This window comes from Hippoglossus hippoglossus, chromosome 7 (assembly GCF_009819705.1).
Source record: "Hippoglossus hippoglossus isolate fHipHip1 chromosome 7, fHipHip1.pri, whole genome shotgun sequence".
NCBI classification, from domain to species: domain Eukaryota; kingdom Metazoa; phylum Chordata; class Actinopteri; order Pleuronectiformes; family Pleuronectidae; genus Hippoglossus; species Hippoglossus hippoglossus.
This window is the reverse complement of record NC_047157.1, coordinates 4259654-4281104: the sequence shown is the minus strand read 5'-3', so window position 1 is coordinate 4281104 and position 21451 is coordinate 4259654. Positions and strand designations below refer to the sequence as shown.

Sequence of the window (21451 nt, the reverse complement as noted above, 5' to 3'; positions counted from 1 at the left end):
ACAGATTGTATGATTCAGTTGCCTCCAGCTCGACGACAAGAACATCATCCATGTTGGGTGACTGGTTTTGTTTGCATGAGTGCAGGTGTCCTACTTGTGCAGAGAATCAAACAGCAGATGTAGAGAGAGTCTTGTGAATTGTGCGACTACATGACTAGAGGGTTGTAGTGAATTTGTAAGAAAAAAAGAGCAATCGAAAGCAGAGGCTAATCACAGCTGACCGCTCCACTGTCGTTACATATGTGATGTGACATGTGTTGGAGGAAGTAAGGACTCACACAGAGAGGTGGACGTCAGGCAAACTGTGTGTGCTTCCATCTAAACACAGAAACTGTCACAGATGTTTTATTGAACTATGTTTGTTGTGATGAATTTCTTGTTTAGAGTCCTGTATATTCTCTCTGTGTGTGAGAGAAGAATTGTGTTAGACAGCCATAGTTTTCCCAAAAGATTGTGTGTGTGTGTATACCTGTTGCTGCATTTAGGTAATGATTAATCTAGTCACGGCATTATCTAACACCCTATCATGTAATGTTGGAGAGAGAAGCTTCTGAGACCAGTCTTCCTCTCTGTAAGTTGATAACTACTCACCTGATCAGTTTCTGTATGCAATATCTGGAGGAGCAGGCCTCTCTGTGGATGTGTGTGTTCGTGTGTGGGTGTGAACAACGACACACACACACACACACACACACACACACACACACACACACACACACACACACACACACACACACACACACACACACACACACACACACACACACACCACACAACACAACACACACACACAGACAGCAGGTGACATCAATACAGACACACACTAATGACTACATCTGTAGCATTTACAATGCATCTGTGTCTTCGTGCTCTCATTAGGAGACAAATGCTGGTGATGCAGCGAGACGTCTGTATGTTCCATATCCAGGCGCTGTTTATGTATACAGCACAGATATCCAGCTGTGTAATAGATGTGTGTGCGTGTGTGTGTTTGTGAGTCTATACTGCCGGCCCACTACAGAGTGTGGAGCTATTAGAGCGGCTTTGCCTCACCATGCCTCCCTGGAAGTGCATGGCAGCAGAGGATGGAGAAGACGAGGCTGAGAGGGGCAGATGGCATGAAGGCAGACAGAGAGGAAGACAAGGCCGGTGACTCAGCTAGTTGAAGATGCAGTATGCGGGTCAGGGGGTTACACTGCATGTACAGTGTGGTGCATCTTTCTATATGTGCAGCTTCCATGTTGCATGAGCACAACAGCTGCAGGTTTGTAGAGCAGAGTGTAGACAGTGTGTTTGGTTGCCTGCATGCTGCTCCACTTCTCTTAGGCTTACTGTTGAAATCAGGTCACAAGCGAGTCCCCCCCCCCCCCCCCCCCCCTCCTTCCATCTTCCTCTTCATTCTCCCGTCTTCCTCTGTCTACTTGCCCCCTCATTTTTTACCCCACTGCTCCAGCGCACATCCCTGTGCTTCCTCCTGTGTGAGATTCTTTATTTTTTATTTTTTCAACCTTCTGTCTTCACGCAGCCGAGTGCATCCTTCTCCTCACTGATTGCGTTTCATTCCTCTTCATGCTTCCCTCTGTAACGCTTCCTTGCTCTCTCCTTTCTGTTTCTCTCTCTATGCTCATATCTGTGATCAGATTATGAGGCATATCATGGGATTAGTGAGTCTCATGGCATGTATTAAAGTGGGAGAGCTGAGGGATGGATAGAGAGGCTTGATGAGTATTTCATGGTAATGCGGCACCCAATCTCATATAGCACAAGGGCTAAATGATGATAAAGAGCATCAAGGCCATCATCGTTAAATTCATATGTGCTTGTTTGAATGGCCATGGGGGTAAAGTAATAAAGACAAAGGATATCTTCAGCGTCTGCAATAAGAGAGAGGGGATAATAGAAAGATACAACAGAAACGGACTGGTGCACGGCCCATAGATATGTATCTGCTGCTGAAGTGAGTTTCTTTCATGTCTTCAGACTTTGTGAAAATGTACAGTAAGCAACAGGAAGTCTAGTTTCAAGTTTCAGTCTGTCTATGAGCCTCTGTGCTGCCACTTGCTCCTCTTTCCATATACTTTACTCCTCATCGGTTTCCCTCTTTCCAGTTTCTACTCATTTTCATCAGCTTTTTTTTTTTTTTAAAGTCTGCAGCCTGTTACGCCCTTTGTTCTTTTGTTCTGGTTTCCTCTCATTTATCTTTTTTATTCTGTCCTACTCCCGGCCCGTCTTTGTGTCTTTCATTCTGTCCCTGTCTGTCTGTTGCTCTCTCCTCTAGACAGATGGCAGGTCTTAGGGTCATGGTGAGGTGTCTGGGTGGGGTGATGGCCGACAGGGTGGAGCGTTATACTGCTGAAGACATCTAGTCAGAGAGAAACCCGGTTCCTCTTTCTTTCACTGTCTCCACTGTATCCACTTTCCTGAACATGTACTCCCTCTGTCAGACGTGCGTGCGTCTGTGTGCGCGCGCACACACACACACACAGTTCTGAGTCCTTGGCCTTCCTGCTGTGTCTCAGTGTTGTATACATAAGTATCTGCACGTGTGTATGTGTGTTTGCTGACAGAATTGGGTTTTGTGGAGAGAAACCGCCCCCAGAGTGGGGCAGGGAACAGATTGGAGTCTGAGCCTCCATGTCCTGACTCATTAATCTCCTCTTTAATTCATGGCCTCACCGCCGGCACACAGACGCACACACACACATACTGTACACACACATAGATGGATACACACTTTCAAAGAGCTCTGAGGTCCAAAAAAAGAAGAACACACTGATTCTGGCACAAACACTGTCAAGTGTCAGATTTAATGATTTAATTTCCTCATGTTTTAGCTTCCTGCTTGGAAATGATCCATCACACCTCAAACCAGGCCTGTCATCCCACTGCAGCACTCCTTCATTGCCAACATGAATCTCAGGATTTGTGGGGCGGTGATCGAGCCAGTGATATGACTGATGAGCTACAACCTACCGTGTAGCGTACAGTGGAAAAACCTGGACTACTTAGAGCAGTTTTTTAAAGTCCCACTTTCTGGCTGAACTCCAGGTTTCCATGAGGGTCACGCAGAAGAAAACTTAACACGTTATTATCACAACACTTTCTGTCAAGCTTTCCTACTTGACCGTAAGCTTGTTTTAAAGCTGTGACAGTTTGGTGCTTGTGTGCAGAGCTGCCTGTCAGCTTGTCACTTAATATGCCAAGTTTTCCAAGCAGTGCATCAGAAAAATAAGTAGAGAGGAACTGCACTGACTTAAAGTTTTAACAACTACATTGCGCAGTGGGAGAATTGTTCCTTTTATATGAAACATGCACATTTTAAGCATGGCGATTCAAGTGGATGCTCTCTTCACCAGGGATGAGCAAGTACATTGTGTGTGTTTTTCATATTTTCCTCTAACAGTGTGTGTTTCTTCTGTGTGACTGTGCTTGGCAGTCTGTCTTTTTGGATTGAGCATTCCCCATTTTACTTGTATTCTGCCTGGACTTTGCCCTTGTTATTATTATCCACCACCTGCTCTTGTCCCTTGCAAACTGTGAGTTTTTCCTTCTTGCTACTCAAAGGGCATGAGGTAAACGCCTGAGTTGTAAGATCTGACTGTTCTGCCAGCCTCTCAGCTCAGAGCTCAGCTCTACAGTAATTCCTTCCCGTCTTGTTCACACTGGATCTTTGTTAGTCGGACTGATGTCCTTGCTCCTGAAAATGCCTTGTGAATTGTGAAAAGCATTAAAAGGAAGCTGAAGGCCTTGAGGAGGAGCAGGCAGAGATGGTACTTGTGGAGATAATGGGGACATTGACAAGTAAGGAGGAACAGACACTCACATTGTTGTTTGTTTTTCTGACTACACACAGATTTGTTGATATAAGCATCAAAACTGATCAAAATCGAAACCGCTAGAATAATACATCTGCAAGTGGTTATAATGAATATAGTAACTAGCATTTCAACTTTCCTGGTAGATCCTCTAAAGCTCAGACAGTTTTCCTGTGCGAGCTTCACATTTCTTCAGAGATGATGTTAGGACATTCAGAGATGATGTTAGGACATTCAGAGACAACGCTGGTCACTCCAGCGTTGTCTTGACTGCCTGCTTTTGTTCATTAAAGATCATCATGCTGCTTCCAAATAGAACTCGTGGAGATCATGGTTATGATGTGGAAATCCCCTAAAGGCTGTGCTTGGTGTTCAGGTGGTGAAGTTGTGGGAACATTGCTGCCAGGTGATGGCAACCTGGCGCTTCAAGAGAATTCAGAGGTCCAACGTAGGGAAACATTGCCTCTCCTCAAGAACACAATAAACACAACCCCATCTGAAGGCAACATGAGGTTGTGTTCACTCCGAAGCATTTAAGTTTTCTTCAATAATGAGGATCAGCAGTTTTCTCATTGGTCTCACTCTCCAAGTGCACAATCACGTCTTTTGCTCATAAGTGGCCTCCATAGCCACTCTACCTTGAAGTGTTTGTTTCCTGCAGGCTCTCCTATCTCTGCTCTGTCAAACTTTAAAAGCTGTTGGGAATTTTTTCCACCCTTGGCCAGATAACTTGACTAGACACAATTTTTGCGGAGGCTTTTATTTTGATAAGCGCTGTGAATTGTGGAAACTTGTATACACAGGTGTGTGTTTTTCTGAATCATGTCCAGTCTGCTGGCTGTTGCCACAGATGGTCTCCCATCAGGTACCAAAAATATCTCAGGAATAATCAAAGTAAACAGGATGCAACTTCTCTCAGGTTGAAATCAGCACAAGGAGCCTAAATAAATGCTGTTTGTAAATGTAAATAAGATAAAAATTGTAATATATAATGCGATTGTTCGTGTTTGATTGGATTTATCATCTCAAATTAGAGAATAATTGAGCTTCATTCTGTGTGATATTTTCACAGTTAATATTTTGTTTCTGATCTTGCAGAGTCACTGACTATGGTCTTATGATCTGCACATGACAATGTAAGGTAGAGGTCATAGCACACAGCATTGTATGATATCGTGTTGTTTCACCCGCCAGGACATCATGTCACCTCTGTGTGTTGCTCTGTAAACACATTCAACAGTGAAATTACTCAATTCACAAAAAGACATCATGTCTTGTGTTCCACACTATGCTCTGGGCTCAGGGACACTGCATTCTGTGTGTGCACATCCTAAGTGTTGCAACTTTCAGGAAGTGTTGCTGAGCTATAGCCAGGACTGATGACATTTTTGAATGACGCAGCTCTTTCTCCTTGTGACTCTCAGGGACCAGCAGGCTTTGGGTCACTGGCTACTACTTGCTTTCCCATTTCCTACCAAGTGTTCAGATTGTTTCGTTTTTCACTTTTGGCTTCCTCACCCGTTTCCTTTTTGGTTTTCCCCATATTCAAATGTTGTGAATCGGTCAAATCAAGACATCCGTTACAGGGGGTTGAAAAGGAAATCTTTTAAACCACTCCTCTTAAAGACAGCCCTCTCAAGAAGGCTGGAATAGAGTTGATGTGTTGTCTAAGGAAATGTGTCCCCAAGCTGCTGCTAGTGGGAATGACTGCCTTAGGGTTTAGTCTTTTGGAGAAATTAAACAAACAATAAATCCTCCCTCTACTTATGTTCTCTCTTGTCTGTTCATTGTAGGCGAGGCCTTTATCACATAGATACACAGTTACAACCTTCATAACACATGTATAGGGAATTCAAAACATGCTCATGAAGTGTTGTTTGTACTTCAAACCATAGAAACAGTGTCACATGGTTAAGTTTGGTATCAACAACAGTTTCTGAATTCTAACCCATTTGAAAAGATTTTTGACTCTGTATGATTATGAGTCTTAGGGGCCAGAGTCAAAAACAAAACTAAAATATTCGAAAAAACCCAACCTATTTTTGAATCATTTATTGCCACAATGCCGGGTTCCTCACAGAGCATTACCTCCTATAGTCCCGGTACTTTCCGTTTTACCTTGTGAGCTCATTTGTCTCCTTTCTCTGTAAGAAACTGGTTCAAAGCTGGTTGATCTAGATTGTTTTTGTCAAGTCATTGCTACACAGAGGGAGTGTTGCATGCAAACGCACTCACACACATATTTAACGCATAAAGGCCTTTTGTGTGTGTGTGTGTGTGTGCGTGTGTGCGTGTCCGTGTGTCCGTGTGTCCAGTCCTCCTTTGTCAGCTTTTTTGTCAGAACATAGAACTTTCTGTTTACTTCGACTGAATTCTCTGGATTCTCTTCTGCTTGGTAACTATAGTGTCCTCCCCGGTGTCAGTTCTGTTTCATCACAGCCATCAAGTCTGCGTCTTTCAACCAGTTTCGAGCAGTTGCTTGTGGCCGGTGTGGCTGAACGTCACATGCTCTGCAGGTTGCTAAAAAGCCTTCTTTATCAGTTGAAAGGGTTAGGGTTGTCTCAATCAGATGTTTCACACAGCCACAGGGGGACTCTTACATCAACATGCACTACAAACGTCTTCACATAAATGAACAAATCAATAATTCTCATATAATTCATTTCACAGAGATATCGTTTGTGAAGTCCCATGATTTTTGTTTATATAATATTTAAATTGCAAAATAACAGTGCTTAACACAGGTAAAACTAAATTAATCCCATCAAGCTTGAGCTATTAGAAAAAAATAAGTTGTGTAAGGTTTGATAATCTTTTACACAGTTAAGATCTTAGAAAATACAGCCTTTCATACACAGGAAATTCATGACTAATGTACATCACATAGAAACAACAGGAACTCCGAGTATGCGTGTGTTTGAGATAAGACAGAAGTTTCCCATTATGTGAGTGGTGCAACCTGATTTCAAAATTGTTTCAAATTTTTAAACTCCTGTAGTCTGAGCATTTATACTATCAGTCAATAATATTGTTTATTTGAGAGGGAGATAAACAGACCGCTTGCATGGCCCGCTCACGAGCTCTCAGCCTGGCCCAATCCAAATGAACGGGGGTCTCAACTACACTTTCAATGGTCACTCGCACATAAAAATTACATGAATAGGATCAACAGTCAAGTCTCCACTGCTTAAAAAGTTGGTTAGCCCCAACCAATCACTTGCTATGTTTTGCAGTTCAACAGATGATTGGCTGTTTTAAGGGAGGTCCGAGATATGCGTCATGTTTGACATTTAATTGGGTTGTCTCCTGCCTAATAACATCTCTGGCTTGACATAATGATTGCACATATGATTGCTAATATTAACACTATATATGTTTTCAATGTGTCCCCAAGGTATTGAATTTCAATCTGTCTTCAGCTCCATTTTGCCTAAAAGGAAAAGGATGTGAGTTGTTAATCGGTGTGTGTGTGTGTGTGTGTGTGTGTGTGTGTGTGTGTGTGTGTGTGTGTGTGTGTGTGTGTGTGTGTGTGTGTGTGTGTGTGTGTGTGTGTGTGTGTGTGTGTGTCGTGTTCAGGGTTTCAACATCAGGGGATTTGAGTGTTGCAGCTTGTTATGGTGCAACACTGGAGCAACCGACAAGTCAGAGCTGATGAATGGGAAGCTACTGCTAATGATCGTTAAAATGCTCCTTTCTCCACATGTAGTACTGGGCCATTTGTCAGCCACAGAGACGGACCTACAGGCCCAAACTCACATCACACACGCTAATCAGCTGCTTTCTGGTAGCCCTGGAAACCAACTGCGCAATCTCCTTCCCTTTGCCCCTTCACGTTTTTCACTGCCTCTGTCTCTCTCATACCAAACCTCTCGCTTTCATGAGCTTATCCCTCTTTCATCCTTTCCCCCCCCCCTGGCTAACAAGGAAAGAGAAAGTTAAAGACGTAGAAGGCGAAGGGGAGAAACATAGCCTGAAAGCACTCGGTAGGCCGCTGCCTAGCACCTGATTTCCTCTGGGAACTTAGCAGAGATAAAGAAATAAAGGCGTGACCGTGTGAAAGAGAAAGGAAGAGAGCAGATAAAGAAGGGGTTTACCTGCCAGGTGGGACAAGGGGAGACAGAGCATATCAAACCAACAGTGCTGCCTTGACATGTGCCAACTGAGCTGACTGGTAATAAAGCAGGGCCCTTCACTCTTTCTGTTAGAAGCATATAAAGTAAAATGAAGGTCTTTTATATCGTCTGATTCCCAATCGGTTAAGAAATAGAGTTTAAAGGCAGATAGGTAACAACCATTTGTTTTTAAAAATCATACTTTGAGGTATGTATTCAAATGGGTACAGCAGGAACAGCAGCATACAACTCAAATCAATTTTGCATAGCCCATTTTCACAAATCACTATTTGCTCTATAGGGCTTAACAAGGTGTCGCCTCCTCTCCCCTTAACCCTCGACTAGAGTGAGGAAAAAGTAAAAACCTCAGAGGGTGAGGGATCCCTCTCCCAGGACAAAATATCAATACTTACAACATTCATGAGAAAAGACAGTGTCTAACATAACTGCAGTCAAAGTCACTAAAGTGACAGATTTTTTATGTTTAAATTTAAATAATGGAATGAAATTTAACCACAGTATTCTGGGACCACTGATCACTGCAGTATCGCCAAAGGAAAGGTGAGCTCACCAAGTTTCATGATTTGGTGATTCAAATTTCTCAAATGAACGATAAACTTTTCAGCTTGGTTATATCAGATCCTAAGTCACTGACTGCAGTGGATAGACCAGGATAGTCCAATCTAACAACGACAAATCCTGCTGTCACCAACACTTTGAAGAATCCGTAAAGACCTGGCTCTGGAAACACAGAGGAAAGATAGAGATCACCACTTGACTGTAAATGTTTCCAAGGCTGAAACATGTCACCTGTATGAATAACAAGGCAGACACAGGACACTCCTATACCATTTAGAATGACTTAAATGTGCACCTTCAGGAATCAGGAATTGTGCATGGATGTTGAACATATAATTGGCCTTTCTATGTAAAGTTTGGACCCTTTATTGCCCCTGATTTTGAATAATCCTAGATCCGCCTCAGCTTTCGACCATCTTTTGATGTCCAGCTTCTTTTTAACCGTTCATAATTATGAATGCATATCATTTTTGATCAGTTTTTAAAGAGAAGGAACCAACGGGCTCGTTAGACAGGTTTTTAGTCAAAATAAAAGCACTGGACACTTGAGGATGAGTCTACTCACAGTCAGATCTACTGTGAAACCTAAAACCTACTTTTGGCAGCATGTGAAGTGGGGGGGCCTTTACATCCCTTGACCACATTATCAATACACACTGGCTCATGATACCCACTCCATAGTAACATGTCTTGACATGTCTGTTTATTAGGTGCCAGTCATCATCACAAGGAGCTGTAGCTCTGTTCTCTGCACACACATTCCTCACATTGTTCTAAGATTTCTCATCCAGGGATAGGTAGAAGAAACACTTAACAGGCCGCAGTAAAACACTGACTCATATCACTTCATTTAGTGTAATCACACAACGTCATTATTTACTTCAGAGCCATTTGTCAATCCCTTGTGTGTGATTCCACCTGCTTTACTTTATTGCACAGTGTTCATGATGCTTAACATCAACTTTCCTCCAGTGCACTTTTCAGCCTCATGTTACACACACTCTGTGTCTCCTCGACTCATGTTTATTTGTCCATGTTGTCACGTCACCAGTGTCACAAGTTACATCAATAGTCTTTTTTCAAACTGGGCACATAATGCATCAAGGCCAGTTGGGATTCGAAAGTGAAGCTGAAGACAAATATTGAATCTTCTTCTGCAGCTTCCTCTCGTACAGACAGTAGAGAGAGTCTGATTCCTCCCTATCATTAACAAGGCCTTGGTAGAGAGGGTCGCTATGTGAGGCCAAACTGCTCTAGCAGCAATCCTTACCTTGGCAGAGTCACGTCTGAGAGGCAGATAGGCATCTGGCAAAGCTTCAAACCAGCTCCTGTGTTGCACCAAGTCATATATTTACAAATTCTTCAGATGCTGCTCTTTCACTGGAAACACTGAGTCAACAGACGCGTGTAGAAGCTTCTCAGGGATGTTTGCTCCTTGAATTTGTCAGGTGCTTAGTTTACAGCGGACGTGTGCGCATGTGTTTATTTAGAGTGAATCCATGAATATAAGGAGCTACTGTGACAAGTTTGCCTCTGTGTTAGAGACCACTTTCAGTTTTGTGGCTGTAATTTATAGTTCCTGTCAAATTGGAAACCTAGTTATCGTCATTTTGAATTTTGTAACAAACCATGACAATATACAGATAGTTCAGTCAGGAGAAACAAATGAGAAAGAGTAAATTAAAAAGAAGAAATTCACAAATTTCCCTATGTAGTTTGATTTATGATCAACTCGTTTGGAGATATTTCCGTTACATCCCAATGAGGGCTGAATGATAAGCAAAAAAATCGTATTGCAAATAGAATGACACTAGAATGAAGAACGCAGACCCTCTGCCAGGGCACAACACTTATGAAACCACTTTCAGATTCACTAAATCCAGATTTTTATTTAGATCTGCACCAAAGTCTCCTAAATATTTTTTTTTTTATACAGATCAATGGATTATTCTCTGATAAATCAACAAAAATGTTTAAAAACACCCTATCTCACAATGTTAAAGAAAGTGATTAAAATTTGTGTGTAGGCTTGTCCGGCCTTGGCAGAGGTATGTGGTCGGCTGAGTACTATTCTCGTGTATAATGGTTTATTATACAGTTGACCTTTGGTTATTATTGCAATTGACTTAAATTACTATTGCTATTATAATTTAGTTTGGATTGGAAGAGATTCTCAGAAAACTAAGGCCATAAATTGTACAAGGAACCGTTTAATCTGCTGGATTATTAAAATTAATAATATTTATAATTTACCCCAAAGCAGTTACATTAATGTGTAGTTTAAAGTGACCAACAAGTACCAATGCCAGGACAGAAGATGTGGAGCAGGGGCAGTACTACAAATACAGATTGATTTGAAATACAGAACCATTTTTTTAAAACAATACTTTAAAAAAAAAATGAAAATGAAAAGAAAACAACAGAATATATCTCCCAGTGAAAATGCTGTGTCAAACATGTATAAGACACCAAGGAAGATGTCTAGAGAGTTTGTGGTGATAAGAACTGACGACAGTGTCTGTGTTGTAAAGAAAATCACACGATCGCCGCAGCAGAGTCACTTCTCGCCTGAATAATGCGTAGTTCAGTTGTTGTTGTGAACGAAATTGGGCAGAGAACCTCCTGCTGCGTTGTGCATGTGTGAAAGGCAGACTGCGGGTAGACTGCGGGTAAACTCCGTAGCCAATTCACCGGATTTTAACCGCAGGTCATGTCTGAAAACAGCTATAGTGAGCTGTGAGTCCGTTTGTGTGAGGTCAGGAGCAGGTCATCTCCTCACCATCTTCCCTCTTATCTTACCCAACACATTCACACCCTGCATGTTCTTCGAAACATAAACCACAGAGCTAAAGATTAGCTTCCTCAGAACCTCTGCTCAGCATCATATTTCTACACACACACACACACACACACACGTCACCCCCTCTCATACATGTATTATGGTATGAGTAGTGTCACCTGAGCACCCAGAGAGCAGATGGGATCATTGTTTAGGTCTGAATCTGTATTTGAAGTGGTCTACTTGTAACGATAAAGGTGATGGTGACGACGATGATGATGATGTCATGCATCAGGCAGCAAGAGACCGCGGGGCGTGAAAGGAACTAGACCCCACACTTGTGTAATCATCAAACTAAATCATAATGACTTAAAACTCCTGGAATGAAATCCCAGCGCCTTCTCACTCCTCCGCCTCCCTGAAACCCTCTCTCTCTGTTAATCACGTCTGACTTGTGATTGTCACTCCTCCTGAACCTCGTCATTATGTCAATGTGGGCCTAAACCCTGAGTCTGTTGACTAACAGAAAATCAGGGTTTGTTGAAGGACAGCTGTCCCCTCCCCCACAGCCCTGTATTGGTGCCTCAAGGAGCTATCGAAATCAGCGCTTCATTTCCTTGGCGATACATCGTTATCGAAGCTCATGAATTTACATTAATTAGAACAGTGATGTCTCATCTCACATTAAACACTGTGACTCTGGGTTGTCCTGATAGCTGAATGGTGGGTGGGGGGGCTTATCACATGGGCCTTCTTCATGCCCTGATCAGCGGGTCTCTGGTTTGACTCCTGGCCGAACTCACAGACTGTTTTCTGCATGTTATTCTGACTTCTCTCTCCTCTAAGTTTCCTGTTTCTACTCTCTCTCTTTTTCAATCTAAATAAAGGCCAAAACTATACACTTAAAAGTAAAGGAAAATACTGTAACTCGGCTCTAGGCTGAGGTTAGAACAATTCTACTGCACTGAAACATTTATTTCACATTACTTTCGTACAAGAACTTATTCAGTGTTAAGCTCCGTAAATTAAGCCACACCGATCAATGAGAAATGATGTCATATGCTGATGGTGTGATTGGTTTCACTGATGGAACATTAGTACTCGGCCAGCATGTGGTGCAGAAGATAAAACTGCAAGAAATCATTTGAAATTCATGGGCTGCCACATCTACACTAAGCTAATATCATGCTGGTAAAAACAGATAAATCGATGTACTGGATATCAATTACTATTTCAAGTTGTTTTCTCAATTAATCAGTTAATCATTTTGAGATGTTGTTATTATCAGTGGAATACCTATCACAATTTCCCAGAGCCCAAGGTGACATCCAAATTCCTTGTTTTGTCTGAATTCTAAATATATTCAGTTTTTATCAGAAATGACAAACTTACAAAACATGTTTACTTTGGAGAAGCTGTGTACATGATTGAAATAGATTTACATAGATTACATTGCTTATTGTTACAAGCTGGGCATCATATTTGAACAATAAATGTTTTTTCTCAGAAAATAAAGCTGTTTTGGCTGCTGCTGGGTACTTCTGTTAAACATATCAGGCATACACACTAGCAATTTCACAGATATCATCGACTATCAAAACTATTCGTCGATACTGTGCCTCGTTGTAGACTAGTCCTACATGTGTGCGTTTAGCAAGGTGCAGTGATGAAGCAGTGGCATCTACAGCAGCTATGCAGCAGGGGGCGCTGTTCTTATTGACAAGCATTTGACAAGTCATAATGGTCATATATGACTTAAGTGCTGCGGTCTGATGCTTGACTAAAATCAACAGTGTGGAAGTACTTGACCAGAGCAGATAAAACCGTCAGATGTAAATGCAATACATGTAAGGCTGCCCTAAACTACATCAACAATACCAGAGCTATGCACAACCATCTAAAGACTCACGTCATGGCTAATGCTAGTGTAACGGGGGTGTGGATAAGGGCATGGAACACAACGACTCACAAATGTTTCCCAGCATTTATTTGCTCCCTCAGCAATGTGGATCGCATTGTGTGTATTACAACACTTTGATCAGACATTACAGTCTATACTTAGCTCATAGTACATTGCTAACCGTAGCCAAAAGCAATTAAAATTGACCAGGAAACATTTTCTACTTATAAGATGAGATGTTTCCAAAAACCATGAAAAACATGAACAAAAGGATGAACAGTGACACCTACTGGTCAGAATAATGAAAGTGCATGGAGTAGGAAAACAAACCTGCAAAGGACAATATAAAAACATAAATGTCCTCCTGTCTCACACATATTGACAAGGGTCGTGAAAAATATGCCTTCCAAGGTTAGTCGACTACTTTTTGGGAATAGTTTACAACTACTAAAATGCTGTAGTCGTGAATCCCCTAACACACACACGCATTAATATTTCGAACTTGAAAAGGGGTGTTCTGCATTATTAGCCCGATGTCATGGTGATTAGTGTTACTGATAAGCTCAACTGATAAATGCGCTTTTCACGCACATGGTCTCTCTCTCTCTCTCTCTCTCTCTCTCTCTCTCTCTCTCTCTCTCTCTCTCTCTCTCTCTCTCTCTCTCTCAGCAGTTTCCAGTAACAGCCGCCTGCTGCTGTCCCATAAACACCTTCTGTCCTGCTCTGAAGAAGCAGCATTGTCCTCACACACAGACACTTTCAAAGTACTTACAACATCATCAGAGGTGACTCAGGAGGCCAAGTCCATCTCAGCTGATCTGCTGTTGTGTTTGTAGAGGAGATTTTTGTTAGCCTGACTGGCACCGCCCTGTGGCCAGAGATGAAAGCTGCATGCTCTGCAGCTCATTTCCAGGAAATGATTTCAGTGGGCGGTTATGCTGGCTTGGCAGTGCCAGACAGCAGCAGGAAAGAATGTCGGCACACAGCAACGCTTCTGCGATCTGACGCACGACTGATGGGATGCCTGGGAAGGGAGGGGGAGGGTCATCTTGTTGTTAGTGTGAATCAATCATCAATGTAGGTGGCTTCTGGGGGGTTTTGCCGGTGGGGACGGCAGCCTTACCTGATTTGTGTGGTGGATGGAAATTTCCACACATAACGTGTGGGCTGTGACGGTCATACTGATACCTAGCTTCTTGTTTGAGGCCTGGAGACCTTTACAGAAGGGAATGTACCTGACTCTCTAAACCTGCCTGTGGCTTGTTTTTTCACTCTTGAATGGGGACTTTTGGGAAGTGCTACATGCATGTGGGTATTTTTCTTTATTTGAAATCATCCACCTACCAATTCCACAGACGTTTGACTTTCTGTATGTGGAAAGCATTTCTCATGAACCGTTCATCAAATCGGCTTCACACTTGTCATGTCTATTGTAATTTGTACAAGAAAATACAGTACAGAATTTAATGTGATTTGGACATGTGATACATTCAGTATTAAGACAGGTGACCAGCTCTCTGGGGGTGGAGCACTGTGCTAACAGTCAGTCTTTGGACATGTCTTTTTCTATGTCCATTGATAAACTATTGCAGTGCTGTGGAAAAATTGCTGATTATTTGTTTTTCGACACAGATACACAGCTTGGGTGCTAAACTCCGTCATGGCAGCAATATTCATAGGATCACTTCCTGTTTGGCAATTTGCAGATATCCTGATGTTTAACTCCTTCTTATTCTCTCTTTGTTTTTGTCTTCCAGGAGCACTTTGCTGAAATCTTCGGGAACGACTCTGCGGCGGAGAGCAGGAGGTCCCAGGAGAGTTTCAAGAAGTGGCTGCTCGCAGGAATGACCCTGGTGACCGGGTGGTGGTTGGTTCCCTCATAGCCCAAAAACGCCTGTGAGAGAAGATGGACAACAACCTCTTTTAACACTCTTCTCCCATGATCCTCCCCACCTGCTACCTTCACTGCCCTGATCGTACGCCACGCAAGTTCAAATGAAGGTCCTGTTTGTCTCGTCAGAACTGCTGAAGATGTTTACCTTTGTTTTATCCCCCCCTCCTCACACATCCCACAGTGGACTGAGAATCCTCACATGTTGTTGGACTTTTTGAAAAAAAGACCGGAGGGGGGAGGAGATCGAGTATTCCTGTTTTCATCTTATTCCACCCTGATGAAACATGAGTGGATATACAGAGACAGCCCTATTATTCTTTCATTCACTCAACCAATTGTTCCCACTGTTCCTTTTCTCCACTTGTATCATTTTTTATTTTTTATGTATGTATGTATTAGTTTTAATAAATTTTTTTCCCATCTTCATCCTTAAAAAAGGTAAAGCCTGATCTCAGAATTCACAGTTCACCTGTCTGATACAGAGTCGGCGTGTTGTGTGGTCTCGGCCGCTCCACGCGTGTCGTCTTGAAAACTTGCAGCTCTACATTAGCTTTGTATGTGCCATATGGAGAGTGAGCGCAGGGGGAGGATGTAGCACCTGCCCCTGAACAAGCTTCTGTAGTTCCCATTTCCTGCCACCCTGCCATTCAGATCACACACACTCTCAGCGCAATATCAATAACCCATGACTCCACACACTTTCATGCTTTTTGTAATAATGATCTAAATGAGTCCAACAGATTTTAGTTAACAGAACATGGGAGTCTTACACTTAAAAGCTCAACGGGAAACTAAATCCTCTGCTTGTTTGTGCGTTTGCTTTTTGGATTTCTGAACCATTAAAACCTGCTGATCCGTGCTTTATGGTCATACTTGGCCTCCATTCGATCCTGCCAGAGCACTGTGTGTGTGTGTGTGTGTGTGTGTGTGTGTGTGTGTGTGTGTGTGTGTGTGTGTGTGTGTGTGTGTGTGTGTGTGTGTGTGGGGTGTGTGTGTGTGTGTGTGTGTGTGTGTGTGTGTGTGTGAGTGAGAGAGAAAATCAGCGTTTATCCAAGCAGAGCACCACGGCTCGGACCCTCCATGTTTACTACGCAGTAGCTAAAGAATGCAGCAAGTACTGTAGCAACACACACGAGAGACAGAACGGCGGTGGTCTTTTAACAGCATCAGTCATGAGGGTTTGATATTTGGATGCACTTTCATTTTAGTTATAAATTACTTTAATACCCCCCCCTCCATTAAGCTTTGATAGACAATACAAAACTATTCATTAAAGGTTTACAACATGCTGTAATGTAATTGCAAGCAGATATAAGAACAATTAAAAATTGTGATGTTTTTGTCAACAATCTCTGCCTTTTCTTGTTACCTATTGGGTTATTTGAACATTTCATTTAAGATTAACATCTTAATGAGGCATCTGCAGTAAGCAGATATAATATCAATCGTTGCATTGTGCATTATATTGCCAGACATTCATTATCTGCTCATACAGATTATTATAGCTTTTCACATGACGTCTCTCTTTTCTCTCTATATAACAATAAACTGAATTCGATTTAGTTTAGAGACTGTGACAGGCATTTATCACTGTTGACATGTTGCAGACCAAACCAGTAATTAGTAAGTGAGAACATGACCATTAGTTGCAGTCACAGTTGTTTCTATACACTGTTCCACGGGGAGGAGGGGTTTAAAATCATTTTCATTGATCGTTTGGCAATACTCATATGCTGCAATGTTAAAACAGAAAACCTTTCGGCTGTTTTTTCTGCTAATCCACTAATCATTCCTTATTCTTCATCCGTCTCATCATCTCAGCACCAGAGTAAAGATTTATTAAGCAAACGGCTGGAGCAGCTGCTTCCAGGAGACAATGCAGTTCTGCATGTGAATTGATTTGAGTTAAATGTGACAAGAAATGTGTCATAATGTGTCTGTTCCACATTTTAAGCAAATCAGCAACTGTCAGGGGCTGTAGGAGCGTGATGCTACACACCCAAACTTTCATATCTCATCTCACACGCTCACTCAGTCCAACCCCTCCACGTCTCTACCTTCTCCTCCCCAGACGCCGCAAATCTGTCTAATCTCCGTCCGTCTCTCCTCCTCTTTTCCCACTCCATGCAGCCCCACCTCTTCCTCTGTGGTCCCCCAGCTGTCACTGCACCTAGTCACGTGTGTCAGTCACAGCTGGCCCACCTGCTGCTTCACACACATACACACACACGCGTGTAACATACACACCTGCCAGTCACATGTAGTCCAGGAGAGATGGGGGAAGAAGACCTCGTCTTTGTTTCTAAACATCCTTTCATCTCTAATTTGAAGCTGGAGGAGTGGGTGTCGTCTGGCGTTTCACACACTGACAACTGTCAGCTCGGCTAATTTAATGGGAAGGGAGGGAAAAGGGTGCGTGTGTGTGAGATCCTATTCCGAACACTGCCTCCAGCTAACAACTAAGAACACTATGTCCTGGTGTAATGAAACACAATACAGGTTTTTCATCCGAACTCAGAAAGAATATAAAAGAAGAAATCAGGATTTACAGGTGGAACACTCATCACCTCACTGTCAGTTCAGCCGTGCCTCCATCATCTCTTTCCATCAGTGTGGACTTCTGCTGTCTCCATCTTCACAGTACCATGTAACTATTATGAACACGTTTCACTATAATAGAGTAAAAGACACAAATATGACCCTGCATCGACTGTTGATGATTCTCCCTTTGTAAATGCTTGTGTCCTGAGCATCTTGTGAGCCAACGTCTGCTCTCATACATTCCAGTCCAGCATATATACATGAATATTCTATATTTTTCTAATGTGTGCCCCGCCAAGAAGCTGCTCGTAGGCTTTTCTCTGCTGAACAGGCTCTTAAACCAGTTCCCTTCCTAACCATAATGTGTGTGTGTGTGTGTGTGTGTGTATGCGTGTGTACAACTTTCTGTCTAGCAAAATGTACCTGAAGGAGGCACAAATGAAGGTAGTGTGACAGCATTGGCACAACCCTATACATATATATGTATGTATATATATATACATATATTATTATGCTAGCTATTTAAACTGATTAGAATAGTTCATTAGCTTAGCGACATATTTAAGAAAAACTGAACCGATAGCTTTTAAATATTATTTATATTTGGTGTAAAAAACATAGTTACGCCTCTTGAAATGGCCTTAAACTCCATCTTTGCGTTGATGTGCATCGTCCTTCATTGTGTTTTTGTTCTTTAGGATTATTGGACTGCTACTAGACAGAAAAACGCAGACAAAGCAAGAGGATATTTTCAAAAAGTCCGGTCTCTGGTGCATCTTTGTGGGTCACAAGAGTACAGAATCAGAGATTGCAATGTCCAGTGGTGTGTCTGTATGTATTAGAATGGCACTGTAAAAATTGTAAACTGCATTGAACTCAATAAAGCCCATGTTGAAAGATATGCCTGTCTCGTCCTTTCCACAGTCTTGGATATTGGAGTCATCTAGGTTGTTACAGTTCATCCAGAGGAGAAATTCATTCACCCACCAGTTTTAATGACGACAGTCACTGAGATATTGAACTCAAACACACAAACATAAACCTCATGGTGGAGTCATTAGGATTCTGACCATCACGCGCCCACACATTTAATGGCAACCCATCAAATGGTTGTTGAGACAGTTCAGTCAGAAGTGGTGGACTGATAAGCATAATTAAAAAAGACAAACAACTCATTAGCATTCATGTCAGTGTCAGGAAGAACACATTTTGTATTATGCTGATGTTATGCATCGTAATATTACTAAATCCAACATTTTGCCTTTAAAGGTTTATAGGTTAACCATATATATTATTTCTGTACCCATCATGGTGATATGAACTAAGTTTCAAGTGAACAGTTTGACTGGTAAATTTTTCACAAGCTTATTGTAAAGATCCTGTTTATATGAATCACCCATATAGTAAAAACATATTTGGCCCAGATCTGGTTCCGAGCCTTCATAAGTTCTGGGCCAGATACGCAAAACGGACATGGGCTGGTGTCCTTTGGAACAAAGGGCCAATACAGGGGTGGATCTGGTTTCCTTAATCTGGGCCAGGGCTGTGCCAGGCTCCAATATGAATTTATAAATATTCAATATTAGTGCTGATTAGATTTCAAGAACTTCTTCTACAAATATCCATGGATATGTAATGATTAATGATAGTTAATTATTTTTCTTAAGTCAATAATATTCTAATGTTGCGAGTAACTAGAGCCACACACACACACACACACACACACACACACACACACACACACACACAGATGTATTTGTCCGGACACTGATCCGTTCATCACTCAGTTACAGAAACAGATGAAACATTGATTCTGATTGGATTAATGTTATATATATTTGACCCCTTTATTTTCCTTTCAAACCAGGTACAGACATTTAATAATGGTAGTAATGGTATCCAAGGTGAACTAACATATATGTATATAACTATGAGTAAATGTCATGATTGTGTTGTTTTGTTTGTGTGTGTCCCTGTTTGTTCTCCTGGTTACTGTGATATCTTTACTGAAATGAAAGTAGTGACTAACAAAACAGTCTTGAATTCACGATTGTAGAGCATCATCAGCTAAATATTCATAAAGGAAATATCAGAAAAATAAAATGATTTATTAGACAGAATACATTATTTTAGTGTTTTATTTATTATGTTCAATCAGGAATCAGCTGATTCACTCACATTTACTGATCCGGGTCAGGTCCACATGTGAGGGTCAGCTCCCTGTGTCTGGGTCCAAACACCACTAAGGCAGGAACGTTTTTTTCACTTCATGTATTTTTATAAGTGAGTCTGTGTATCTTTCATGCAAGTTCCTGATGTTCTATAGGGACCTACATCTGTTTACTGTCACATTATGGGGACTTCAAAAAGTCAGTCATCATAAAGCATTACAATTTAGGGTGAAGACATTAAGGTTCGGTTAAGGTTAGGTTAAGGCTCAGTTAAAGCTATGTTATGGTTAGATTAAGGTTAGGTGTAAAAGTCCTTTTGTTATTGTTTTGTTTTGTTAAACCTCCCACCACTTGGGGGAGTAGTGCAGCTGTCAATGAGGCAAGAGGTTGATATATTCAGGTGGTTACTTCACACAGGTGTCGCTGCTAAGAAGTTTGAAAGAAGTTTTTGACCGTGCGGTAATGACTGTGAAATGAATTTTCAGAACACCTGTATAGTCAGCCAACACCAAGGTATGTGGAGCGCTACAACCAACAAAAGAATGGCCAGTGTTGTAGATGTGTGCACACATAACGTGAACACAACGCGAACACAACGAACTGAGCGCCTATTCACAAAGCTGAATTAGCGTAATTGACTATGGATGAAGAAACACATTCCTGATTCTGAACTCTTAACTGGGACAGAGCCTCGGGTAGATTCAGGTGATATGGACTACTCTGTAAAAAAAAAAAGCAGTGTGTTAAATTGACAGAAAAAGCACTTATGGGAAAAATTATCAATCTGCAGAAAAGAAGAAGATGAAGTTTCAAAGAGAAGAGAGAGTTGTTGATTTGATGGGTGATAAAAGCTATGTGAAAGGTACATTTGTTAAATTTATTGTTCTCTGTGGTGAAGCAAAAGAAAATCATTTGATGGGGTTGTTACCTAAAGTTGAGGTGGGAAAGCATGAAATGTTGTATCGGTAAAAATGCTCAGTGTCAATGACTTTATTGCTGATGTAAACAAATTGTTGACTTGCAATGAAAGTTGCCTTCATGCTGAAAGTGTCAATATTCATAATGATGGGGTTAATATGGAGCCTCAGGACAGCATTTCAAATGTTGAGTCTAATACTTCCAACAAAGGCTCAGGTCCAAAAAGTAATGTCTAAAAAATAAAAAAATAAAAAATACGTGCTGCATTGCTTCAGGAAAAACATGTAATAGCAGCATCTACAGCAAAGTTAGCACTACAGTGTTAAATGCCTGATATCATGGCAGTGTTTCAGATGTGCATTTGGATGAAATGAATCCTATTTGAAAGAGGAGCAGCACTCAATCCTCATGCTGAACAATACAAGCCCACAGCAAAAGAATCATCTCAGCAGAAATAGTCATTGTCTGCAAACTCAGTCAACAGTGGAGAAAACATCAGAAGCGGACAAAAATGAAAATAACAATGCGGCTATGCAGACAAGCTTCAAGTGGCCAAAATGTGGTCGAATAAAATCACATCAATCAGATTTAAATTCTGGTGGTCAGCAAGCAACACATTCCCAAAGCAGTCCTCAAGTACATGGAGATCTCTACAGTCTGTTACAAAGACAAAATGAAGTAAACAGCACTCCTTGTACGGACACAGAACTCTCAGTTTCTACCACGCAGGAGAAATTCCGTT

At 41.7% G+C, this 21451-nt stretch overlaps 1 protein-coding gene across 1 annotated transcript in view; it reads left to right on the top strand.

Annotated features, from left to right (window-relative positions):
• bcl2l1 (BCL2 like 1) overlaps positions 1-16002 on the top strand; it is a 28696-nt gene extending 12694 nt beyond the window's left edge. Inside the window, 2 exon segments of the mRNA XM_034591327.1 lie at positions 14943-15045; positions 15048-16002. Of these exon segments, the coding sequence (XP_034447218.1) occupies positions 14943-15045; positions 15048-15085 (141 nt within the window). The 3' untranslated portion in view covers positions 15086-16002.
• The last annotated feature ends 5449 nt before the right edge of the window (positions 16003-21451 follow it).